Source organism: Nansenia antarctica, assembly GCF_963989245.1.
Source record: "Nansenia antarctica genome assembly, chromosome: 8".
NCBI classification, from domain to species: domain Eukaryota; kingdom Metazoa; phylum Chordata; class Actinopteri; order Argentiniformes; family Microstomatidae; genus Nansenia; species Nansenia antarctica.
This window is the reverse complement of record NC_137678.1, coordinates 31,493,295-31,505,338: the sequence shown is the minus strand read 5'-3', so window position 1 is coordinate 31,505,338 and position 12,044 is coordinate 31,493,295. Positions and strand designations below refer to the sequence as shown.

The 12,044-nt window shown below is 43.9% G+C and overlaps 1 protein-coding gene across 2 annotated transcripts in view; it reads left to right on the top strand.

The window, feature by feature from the left end:
* Positions 1-5,638: 5,638 nt before the first annotated feature.
* nrf1 (nuclear respiratory factor 1) overlaps positions 5,639-12,044 on the top strand; it is a gene marked incomplete at its 5' end in the record, with an annotated part of 29,663 nt that continues 23,257 nt past the window's right edge. For both annotated transcript variants that reach the window (XM_080537789.1, XM_080537788.1), the window contains 4 exons: positions 5,639-5,849; positions 7,590-7,704; positions 10,602-10,728; positions 11,585-11,725. In XM_080537789.1, the coding sequence (XP_080393915.1) occupies positions 5,639-5,849; positions 7,590-7,704; positions 10,602-10,728; positions 11,585-11,725 (594 nt within the window). The remainder of the gene's footprint in view (positions 5,850-7,589; positions 7,705-10,601; positions 10,729-11,584; positions 11,726-12,044) is intronic.

The following is a 12,044-nucleotide window of genomic DNA, read 5'->3' as shown; positions in this document are numbered from 1 at the left end:
CTGTTGATATGGGTAGATGACTTACTTATAGCAGCCAATAACAACGGCTCACTCAGTGATGTCAAAGAGATGTTGAAGAGAAGGTTTAAAATGAAAGATTTGGGTGAACTTAAACACTTCCTAGGTATCGACTTCACACAGAGTGAGGGGGAAATCAAAATGAGCCAAAAGAGACACATAGCAAAGATGCTAGAGAGATTTGGCATGTCAGAGTGCAAACCAAGGTCAACTCCATGCGAGCAAAAGTTACATTTTGACAATGAGGGTGAAGTTATTGATTCAACAGGATACAGAGAGATAGTAGGTAGCTTGATATACATTATGACATGTACTAGACCTGATCTGAGCTGGATTGTGAGTAAACTGTCACAACACTTAGCAGAACCAAAACAGCAGCATTGGGCTGCAGCAAAACAACTGTTGAGGTATCTAAAGGGTACTATAGATCAAGAGCTACACTACAAGAAAAGTGAGAAAAGCCTAAAGCTTGAGGGATACAGTGATGCTGATTGGGCAGCCGATCAAAATGATAGGAGAAGTACAACTGGATATTGTTTCAGCTTAACAGAAAATGGTCCAGTTATATCCTGGAAAAGTAGGAAGCAGCCAACAGTGGCGCTATCAACCTGTGAAGCCGAGTACATGGCATTAGCGGCTACTGCTCAAGAGAGCATGTACCTTGTACAGTTATTAAAAGGGGTAGACTGTAATAGCCCACATGTACCAGTAAAGATATATGAGGATAACCAGGGAGCAATAGCTCTATCCAAAAACCCTGTATGCAGACAGAGAAGCAAGCATGTAGACATCAAATATCACTTTGTACGGTCTGCACATGCTGAGGGGAAGATATCTATTGAATATTGTCCTACTGCGGATATGGTAGCTGATGTTCTAACCAAGCCGTTGACAAAGGCTAAATTTGAAAAGTTCAAAGGGTATTTGTTCGGAGAGTAATGTGAACTGCAGATGTTGAATTGAACGATGCAAAATAAGTTTTTTTTTTTTTTTTTTTTTTTTTTGTGTGTACCAATGTAGAGAGCTATCAACATGTCTTTGAGTGGGAGTGTTAAGCATATTTGAGTTGATAGACAAAGCCATGTTAATGCTACTATCTGTCATCATCATAACGTGCCTGAGTGTGTAATAATAAACGGTTCTTCTCTAGGCCAAACTGAGGACCACGTGGTCGTGTTCTTTTTCTGTCCGTGAATGAACAACTACTTTGGTTGACTATAAACGTGGAGACTTCTGCTGTATGAAATGTCTCACGCAACATACGGTTATACTGTTGTCTTTATTAACTGTGCGTCGGTAAATATTTGATCACAATCTATTTTCATTTGTGCACTCTGCCATAATACCTTTTGAAACCTTATCCATATCCTTCTATTGATTATTATTTTATTTTTTTTACAACGTAGGGGTCTTTTATTGTAAGTCGTTGGAGCACGTCAGTTCAATAACGGAACCCATATACTTGCTTTAGCCATGCAAACACAAATATATACAATAAGTTACAACACATTTAAAGTGCTATTTTCAATAGAGAAACAACCAAATGTAAGACTAACCTTTTCAGCAACAAACAACACGTCTCTCTGATAAAGACAGCACACGTGCCTGTGCTAATTAGTTAATTAACAACCACCTGGAACGAACCTGGAGGGGGAAAAAATAAAGCAGAACATCTCTCTAGTGTGCTACAAACAGGGACACAAAACAATTTGGAAGGCCTATCAACATGCTGCAGGGAAAAAAAAAGGGGGGAAAAAGCGTACAAGCAATTACAATATAATCCGATTCACATAATAGGTTTCACAATTGTATTAAATTGGAATAAAATAAACAACTTCTTTCTATACATCATCTGTTGTGATGCATGCACATCATTTTCAGGGGTCTTTAAATTGAAAGGGGGCGTGGTTAGCCCAGTCTTACAATATAATCCGATTCACATAACAGGTTTCACAATTGTATCAAATTGTAATAAATAAAAAAAACTTCTATCTATACATCAACTGGTTGTGGTGATACATTTCATCATTTTCAGGGGTCTTTAAATTGAAAGGGGGCGTGGTTAGCCGCCCAGTCTTCTTCGTAGATCAATTCAGATAATAGGTTTCACAATTGTATTAATTGTAACAACAACAAAAAAACTTCTATCTATACATCATCTGGTTGTGGTGATACATTTCATCATTTTTCAGGGGTCTTTAAATTGAAAGGGGCGTGGTTTAGCCCAGTCTTCTTCTCCGATTCACATAATAGGTTTCACAATTGTATTAAATTGTAACAACAACAAAAAAACTTCTATCTAATACATCATCTGTTGTGAATGATACATTTCATCATTTTCCAGGGGTCTTTAAATTGAAAGGGGCGTGGTCTAGCCCAGTCTTCGTAGAGATAATAAACAATTTCACAATTGTATTTGTAATAAATAAATAAAACTTCTATCTATACATCATCTGTTGTGGTGATACATTTCATCATTTTTCAGGGGTCTTTAAATTGAAAGGGGGCGTGGTTAGCCCAGTCTTCGTAGAGACTATTCAGATTCACATAATAGGTTTCACAATTGTATTAAATTGTAACAACAACAAAAAAAACTTCTATCTATACATCATCTGTTTTTTCATTTCACATTTCATCATTTTTCAGGGGTCTTTAAATTGAAAGGGGGCGTGGCTTAGCCCAGTCTTCGTAGAGATCAGTGGGGCCCGCGCCGAGTGGTTCGAGTCTGTTTTCGAGGCTCGCTCTCTCTTTGTCCTCCATTAACAGCTCGCGCGGATTCCACAGCGCAGGCCCGGAGTAGCGCAGCCGCTCTGAGGTTAGTGCCCCACCGCGCAATACTCCTGCTATTATAGCGCAGCCGCACCAACAAACCCGGCAGCGTTTCGACCCGAAAGATGCAGATTGTTTTAGATGTCGACGAGAATAGGGTTCTCCTACTGAATAATCTGGCCTTTTCGCCGATTATGCACATGGCGCATATGCAGAATTAATCCTTTAGATAGTGCGTTGGGTGTTGATGCATGCAGGCCTTGCAGGCCTGGTTTATAGTGTTGTGTTAGTAAGGCAGATGCATGCACAGGGGTCTTCCTGACACATCCACCCTCCATAGCTAAGATGCTCGGGCTCACATGCATCACTGTGTTTTGGGTCACGTTTAATACCGGTAACCTCTTCGCTGAGCATTAAGTGGAGGATTTCTGCATGCACACTGAGTCATTCTGCTAATCAAGCTAAATATAGCAGGACCGGGGCTAGCTCAGCCTGCTAGCCTAGATAGGGTTGACTTGCTAAGCTATGAAGTGTCAGCTAAGCTACGAGCCGAGCTTGGACTAAACCTTCATAGACATCCTGATGGACTGTCACTGCAATATGGCTTAATATTGCATTATTAATATTGTTGTGTTGTGTTTGCACAGTGGTTGTAGCCAGCTGCAGAGAGGCAATGTCGGAGGTTCTGTCTTTGCTAGCTAACGTAGCTGACTATCGCGCCATCATCATCATTCATAGCTCCAACGAGGGGTGCGTTCGTAAACACGCTGTGGAAATCTGATCGGCACTCGTGGAACGCCTCTTGTCCAATCAGATTACTCGGTCGCTCTATGACGTTGGACGTAGTGTGCGCTCCGGCGCTCTCAGAGCGAGTTTACGAACGCAGCCTTGAGTTTGTCATGCATGGGTGGCCAAGTGGGACAGCAGTAGTGTAGCCAGGCGTTCTACTACTGTGACATGGCCTGTTATGTTATTAGCCATAAGCATAGAGCTCCTACTGCACTGTCGTCGTTCAACATGTGACAATACGAGGATGTAATGACTGTGATATGTGAGGTTGACACTAAGCAACACTATCATGTTGTAGAGATGAATCACTGGATGTAGTCTGTTCACTGTGGCACAGTGTTGTCTTTTACAAGAACAAACTACATTCAGTTTTTCATAGACGTACTGTTAATTCAAGTGTGTGTTCATTCATTTGTTGGCCATACGCAAATAACCACGCAGTGGTTTTAATGTATGTTTATATACATACATCTTAAACTGTACAGTTGAACAAGCCCCACCACGCCCCTACAATGTAAACTAATGTTGCTGAAAAAGCATGATGTATAAATCCAGTCCATTCATTTCTATTAAACATCAATAGTTGATGTTTGTGACTGTCCTCATTGCAGCCTGATCAGAGAATGATAGTAATGTAAGATGTATTACATTTTACAGAGGTGTAGGGCTGGCTTACTAAAGTTATCCCCACATTTTGACCCAGAAAGAAAAGGTCAAGCTCACTTAAGTACACTATACTCCATCCTGAACGTATGGAACATAAGGCTCTGCTGGCCGATCAGGCATCGAGCCGTTAGATCTGTCAAGTCAATTTAGACAACTAGGAATGAAAATGATGACATGAAATATTACAAACTCCCTCCCTTGCTATTAGAGATGAGTTTATAGAGATTATTAGATGAAACAATTAGTCAATCGCTGCCATTCAAACAGATGTTAAAATAGGTAATCGTTACTACTTTTCCCTAATTTTCAGTGGTACAACTGTGGGAAGCCACTTGAGATTGTGGGTGGGATTTCCCATGTTATCTAACAGAAGCAGACCCAATCCCTCACTGTCACCATCAAATCACACCTGGCGGGCGGTCAAACAACAGCTCTGCAGTCAGAAGAATAACAAGTAAGCAAAGTTGTTTGCGGCAGTGGCAGACTCGGGCTGTTTGAAGTTTGCGGCAGTGGTGGACTGTTTGAAGGGCAGGGGGGCGAACTACTGCACAACATGGGACCCCATCAGTGCACATGGTCAAGTTTAGACCATTGGAAGGGCAGCCAATAGGGCACATCCTCTAATTTTGCCACTCAAAAGGGCACTTTAGTGTGATGTTTTTCAACTGTGGGGGCACATGGTCAAGTTTAGACCATTAGAGGGGCACCAATAGGGCACGTCCTCTCATTTTCGCCACTCAAAAGGGCATTTTTGCCATTTGCCATAACATTACACCACCATTTTGAACTGCCGTTCACTGGATATGTTCTCTTTTTCTGACCATCCCCTGTTACTTCTAGAGATGGTTGTGCAGGAAAATCCCAGTAGATCAGCACTTTCTGAAATACTCAAAACAGCCCGTCTGGCACCAACACCCATGCCACGTTCAAAGTCAAGGTGTAGAAAGGGCCAATATATTTATCTTGGTGTGTGTGTGTGTGTGTGTGTGTGTGTGTGTGTGTGTGTGTGTGTGTGTGTGTGTGTCTGTCTCTCTCTCTCTGTCTCTCTCTCTGTGTGTCTCTCTCTCTCTCTGGGGGCGGCTGTGGCGCAGGAGTTAGAGCCGCTGTCTAATGATCGCAAGGTTGGCAGATCGGCGGTTCGAGCCCCGGCTGGCCACATGTCGAAGTGTCCTTGGGCAAGACACTGAACCCTAAATTGCTCCCAGTGAGCGGGCCGGCCGGCGCCTTGCATGGCATCTTGCCGCCATTGGTGTGTGAATGTGTGTGTGAATGTGTGTGTGGCTGAATGAGAGGCCGTTGTAAAGCACTTTGGATAAAGGCGCTATATAAGTGCAGTCCGTTTACCATTTTACCATTCTCTCTCCCAGTCAGTGTTCCAGGCTAGCAGCACCACGTGATGGAGGACCACTCTGTGCACCAGACAGAGCACATGACCACCATCGAGGCGCACGCCGTCACCCAGCAGGTCCACGTGGCCACCTACACGGAGCACACCATGATGAGCGACGAGGACTCGCCCTCCTCCCCCGACGACGACATCTACGATGACTCAGACATCCTCAACTCGGCCGGCACGGACGAAGTCACGGCCCACCTGGCCGCCGCAGGTGAGCGAGGACGAGGACGTCCCTTAAAATCAGGGCTCGACATTAACACCGTTTCACTTGTCCGGATGGGGCTTGGCCCCAAATGCGTCGTGCGAGTGTGGCGCAGAGGACCAAACCGCAGACCATGTTATCCTGGATTGCCCGGTGTACCACCCACCCAACGGGATGCATGGTCTGTCGGTATTAGATGAAGAGACGATGACGTGGCTTCTGGAGGGGTGTCCAGAAATATAGCCCGGGTGAGCCCCTCAACCAGGTCTCGGGGTGGTAAAAGGGTAGACCCTCGTTCCCGAGCCTGGTGGAGTGGAGAGGAAAACAACTACCCATACGCCGAACTTGTCCAGAGCAAGTAAAACTTTCGCCGGGTTTGTTTGCGCGAGACCGACGACGCTGCTAGATCCTGGATATTTTTACCTGTGTGCAGGAAGAACAACAGACGAGACTAGACTAGATGATCGTGAGTGAAGATATTATCAAAGCGTACGCGCCTGTCGATCACCCGTATGCTTTGATAATATCTTCACTCACAAAGTCTAGTGAAGACTTGTTGTCTAGAGTCTAGTCTTGCGCCGGACAAGTAAAACAACGGTGTTAATGTCGAGCCCTGATTTTAAGGGACGTCCTCCTCGCTCACCTGCGGCGGTGAGGCGACGAGGACGATGACGTCCCTTAAAATCACGCCTGTGTGACGGGGGCGCCTGGGGTGGCGTAGCTCACTAAGGCTCATGCTCACGTAATGGCAGGGTCCCTGGTTCGATTCCGGCCATCGACCACCTGTCCTGCATGTCATCCTCCTCCTCTCTCTCACCCATCCGTCCTTCCTGTCAACCTCTACTATCTCTATCCTCCTCTCTCTCTCTCTCTCACCCATCCTTCCTGTCAACCTCTACTGTCTCTATCCTCCTCTCTCTCTCTCTCACCCATCCTTCCTGTCAACCTCTACTGTCTCTATCCTCCTCTCTCTCACCCATCCTTCCTGTCAACCTCTACTGTCTCTATCCTCCTCTCTCTCTCTCTCTCTCACCCATCCTTCCTGTCAACCTCTACTGTCTCTATCCTCCTCTCTCTCACCCATCCGTCCTTCCTGTCAACCTCTACTATCTCTATCCTCCTCTCTCTCTCTCTCTCTCACCCATCCTTCCTGTCAACCTCTCTCTCTCACCCATCCTTCCTGTCAACCTCTACTGTCTCTATCCTCCTCTCTCACCCATCCTTCCTGTCAACCTCTATCCTCCTCTCTCTCTCTCTCTCACCCATCCTTCCTGTCAACCTCTACTGTCTCTATCCTCCTCTCTCTCACCCATCCTTCCTGTCAACCTCTACTATCTCTATCCCAATAAAGCAGAAATGCCCTAAAAACCTATTTTTAAAAATATATACATAATCACTGTGACTGAGCAGCATGAACTTCTTGGTCACTTCTACTTTGGAAAGTTCTGGCCCAAGACACTTCTGTAGATCTGAAAGGATTGGACTATGTATTGTAGTGGGTGTGTTTTATATGTGTCTACCTTACCCTCTCACTAGATTACATTTGTTTTGCCAACTTGCTCATAACCTTCCAGTCGTTGCCGATCTGCAAAAGTGTCTAGGCCAGGAATTAAACTGGCAGAGGTTGTTTCTGGATGGCTTTCCTATTAATTGGATGTCATGTCCATAACTGACCAGCAGGTGGTGCTAACAGACCACAAATGCTCAGGGCCTCGTTGCCTTTCAAACCTGTCTCGTCTCCTCTTTCAGGCCCGGTGGGTATGGCTGCTGCTGCTGCCGTGGCGACCGGCAAGAAGCGCAAGAGACCCCACATCTTTGAGTCCAACCCCTCCATCCGCAAGAGACAGCAGACTCGCCTTCTTAGGTGAGCATCACACACACACACACACACACACTCACACACTCACACACACACACACACACACACACACACATACACACATACGCACCGTGTCCCCAAAACCTCACAGAACTCCCAAAAGACGGTTGGCCGCATCTCTTTCCCGCCTGTTCTATGTCTCTATACTATATCTATCTGTATCTACACTATATCTACTATAAGGAAAATGGACATAATGACCTCTTTTGGTCAAAGGGCAGCAGAGACAAGTACAGGGACACAGGTGAGGTCTAAACAGGTGACAGGGACAGGGACACAGGTGAGGTCTAATCTAGTGTTTTAACAGTGCAGTTCGTTTAGAGTTGAGAATAGCTAAATCTGTTATGTTTTGTTTCTAAGGAGATTGAACCAGTCTGCCTGCTAGGAAAGATGTACTACCTGCATACTGTAGTTGTCTCCTTTATTCATTACCTTAATGTCACATAAGTAGGGCTGCCACAAACGATTATTTTCATAGTCGACTAGTCACCGATTATTTTGACGATTAGTCGACTAATCGGATCATAAATTACAGCTTATCGCACAATTACTCAATCGCTCTTATTTAGCTATCATCTTCTAAATCAGCTTCTAAATTTAGCTTGAAGTTGTTAGTTGTTGTTGTAGGCATGTGCTAATTAAAAATAAAGACAATTAAAATGATTGTTCACTCAAAAATAGATATTTTAATGAACTTTGCAGATTTATTTCTGGCATCACTTGCATGTAATGTAATGTAAAGAGTAGTAGAGAGTGCAAACTGCTGAGTAAAATGAGGTAGGCTAGGCACTAGGCAACCAAAAGAATACAAAAACAAAAATAAATACTTGTACAGATTAAAAAAGTTTTGCTTTGCTTCACTCATCTCTGGCATCAAACAACATAAATGTATTGAATAGTGCTGCAAAATAAAACGAGGTAGGCACTAAGGCAACTAAAAAATAGCAATTATCCACAAAAAGAAATGTTTGTAGAGAAAAGGTTTGGTCTCAATCAAATAACATAACAAAGAAAAGTGCAGGAGACTGAGCAAAGAAATAGTTTCTCTCCTGTGTGGACTATTCATTCATAGCGAGGAAAGTCAGCATTTCCACATGTTCTGGAGAGAGGCTTGCTCTCTTTTGAGAGCAGATGTTCCCTGCTGCAGAGAAGATCCTCTCGGATGGGGTGGAGGTTGCAGGGATGCACAGAAAATATTTTGCCAGCTTTGATAGTGTGGGGAAACGCCCCTAATGTGCGTTATTTTGGCAGGCGAGATGTCAAACTTTTCTACCACCTCCTCTTACAGCACATAACGTAAAAGAATGTAAGAAGGCTTTTAACGTAACGATATCATTAGCCAATAACAAGCTAACTACCTTACCGAGACGAGCCATCGTCTTCCTCGTCATCTGCCACAACGTGCTTCCTTTTTAGATGCTCGCGCATCATAGACGTGCTGCCATGATAAGCGAGTTCAGCTTTGCAAATTGTATATTTTACATTCTTTTTTCAACGTTGTGGTAGAAATTCTCCCACACTTTAGAGGTACGAGGACGGGAAGACATTTCTCTGTTTGTTTTTCCGGGGACGTCACGTGTGCCCCGGATGACCAACACTGCGCATGTACATCAAAGACACTGGGAGACGCTAGCCAGTGGCAGCTTCAGGGAAGAAAAACGAAAAGAAAAAAAAAAGAAAAAACTTATTTTAGCTCCAAAAAAACATGCGACGACGTCGATTACCAAATATGTCGCGACTAGTCGACTAATCGTGGCAGCCCTACACATAAGTAAATTGTATAGAAACAACTCACCAAAATTGACTATTGCACAACTGTTTTGTTAAAAAAATCCACTCAGACCTTGCCATACCTTGGCTTTTGCTGAAATGACACCACTGGTCTCATAGCCTATTGGAAATGTATTGCGTGTGTGTGAATGAGCGCTTTTGTGAGCCCGCATGTATGATGTGGCTCTTTCTGGTACCCCAACAATTTTTTGTGGCTCTTATTCTCCGACTGGTTGGCCACCCCTGCTCTACACTATATCTATCTATGTATCTATATTATGTCTATCCATGTCTCTACACTACATATATCCATGTCTCTATACTACATATGTGTGGTGGTCTGGGAAAACCCTTCACATGGTGGCATTTTGACATTTTTTTATATTTCCATAAATTAGAAGTTCTCAGCAATTCATAACTGGTTGAATGACTGAGATAGCCCTTTATTTTAAAAAGTTATGAGCATTTTAATGTATCATGTCAAAAAAAGTGAAAGGTGAGAAATGCTGCCCCCATGCTGCCCCCGACCCCTTTCTCCTCCGGGTCGGGGGAGGAGCCTATGCAGATCGGCCGGTCTCGTTTGTCTGCTTGTGATGTGGTTTTAGTCTGCTCGCCTCGTCGGTATACGAGGGACAGATCCATTTGTGTGTCTTCTAGTTAAGATGTTATTACTTTATGCTTATTGTGAGCATCAGTAAACTGGCAATAACACAGGTGGAAGTATCGTCTCTCCTTTCGCTCATGTGTGCGTGCGTTGCTTAACTGAGAATGAGACATGTTCAACATGACGTTGTTTCGCTAGCAAACTACCCACCACAAAAACATAAAAATAAGTACTTTCTCTTTTGTTTTCTTAAAATGTTTATTCACCATAATGTAGTATGGAGTTCAAAGTACTAGAATACCACATAATATCAAAATCGCCAAAATCGCGATTTCCATCTATTTTTGCTCTTTGCCACAAACGAACGCCAGCGACATCCGACGGGTTTTCCCAGGCCACCACACATATATCCATGTCTCTACACTACATATATCCATGTATCTACATAGGGTTCAGGTCAGTGAAACACAGCGTTAATTAGACTCACAACTGTGTTTGGTGTTTGTAGGAAACTGCGCGCCACCCTGGATGAGTACACCACCAGAGTGGGCCAGCAGGCCATCGTCCTGTGCATCTCTCCCTCCAAACCCAACGCTGTGTTCAAGGTGTTCGGCGCTGCCCCGCTGGAGAACGTGGTGAGTAATGGGATAGGTAAATCCAGTTACACAGATGTGTGAGGATGTTGTCGCATCCCCCCTCTGTGAAGAAACCGTGAGCTTAGAATGATAAGGTTCTATCTCCGTTTAGAATGATAAGGTTCTATCTCCGTTTAGAATGATAAGGTTCTATCTCCGTCTAGAATGATAAGGTTCTATCTCCGTTTAGAATGATAAGGTTCTATCTCCGTTTAGAATGATAAGGTTCTATCTCCGTTTAGAATGATAAGGTTCTATCTCCGTTTAGAATGATAAGGTTCTATCTCCGTCTAGAATGATAAGGTTCTATCTCCGTTTAGAATGATAAGGTTCTATCTCCGTTTAGAATGATACGGTTCTATCTCCGTTTAGAATGATAAGGTTCTATCTCCGTTTAGAATGATAAGGTTCTATCTCCGTTTAGAATGATAAGGTTCTATCTCCGTTTAGAATGATAAGGTTCTATCTCCGTTTAGAATGATAAGGTTCTATCTCCGTTTAGAATGATAAGGTTCTATCTCCGTTTAGAATGATGAGGTTCTATCTCCGTTTAGAATGATAAGGTTCTATCTCCGTCTAGGGTAGTTCAGAGATATTGAGCGTCCAAGTTTTTACATTCCATTATGTTCTGTGAGATGGAACCTTTGTATTTTATGAATTACTAACTCAAAAATGTCAACATTTAAAAAAAATAACACCACACAGGCATTAATAAACACCTAATGGATCAGATTATGTAAAAAAACTACATTTTGACAAAAATGGAGATAGAACCTTATAATTCTAACGTCACGAAATGGCTCCCTGGGTCCTCACCCCCCTCCCCCCCACTCACCTGTCCCCCCATCCCCTCCAGGTGAGGAAGTATAAGGGGATGATCCTGGAGGACCTGGAGAACGCTCTGGCGGAGCACGCCCCCCCCGGCAGCGACCTGGCCTCCGAGCTGCCCCCCCTCACCATCGACGGCATACCCGTCTCCGTGGACAAGATGACACAGGTGAGGTCGCCAGCAGGTGGCGCCTGTGAGCCAGAGACCAGATCACATCACTGGTCAGATTGTCAGACTCATATTGTAAACTAGCCTAGCACCAGCTAACTGCACATGTATGCCAAGGTCAAATTCCCTTTTTTCTTGTTCATTGTCAAGGTTAGGCTACCATAGCACATTCATGGGGTGGGGGGGGGGGTTCATAGAATGGTAGGTCTTAAAAATAGTTTTTAATTAATTCATGGCTTTCGGCTTTCATCTTTGATGGGGTTCACCAGAACAAAACATCCTGTATGATTGTAGATGTTGCGAGATGGAGCTGGAATCT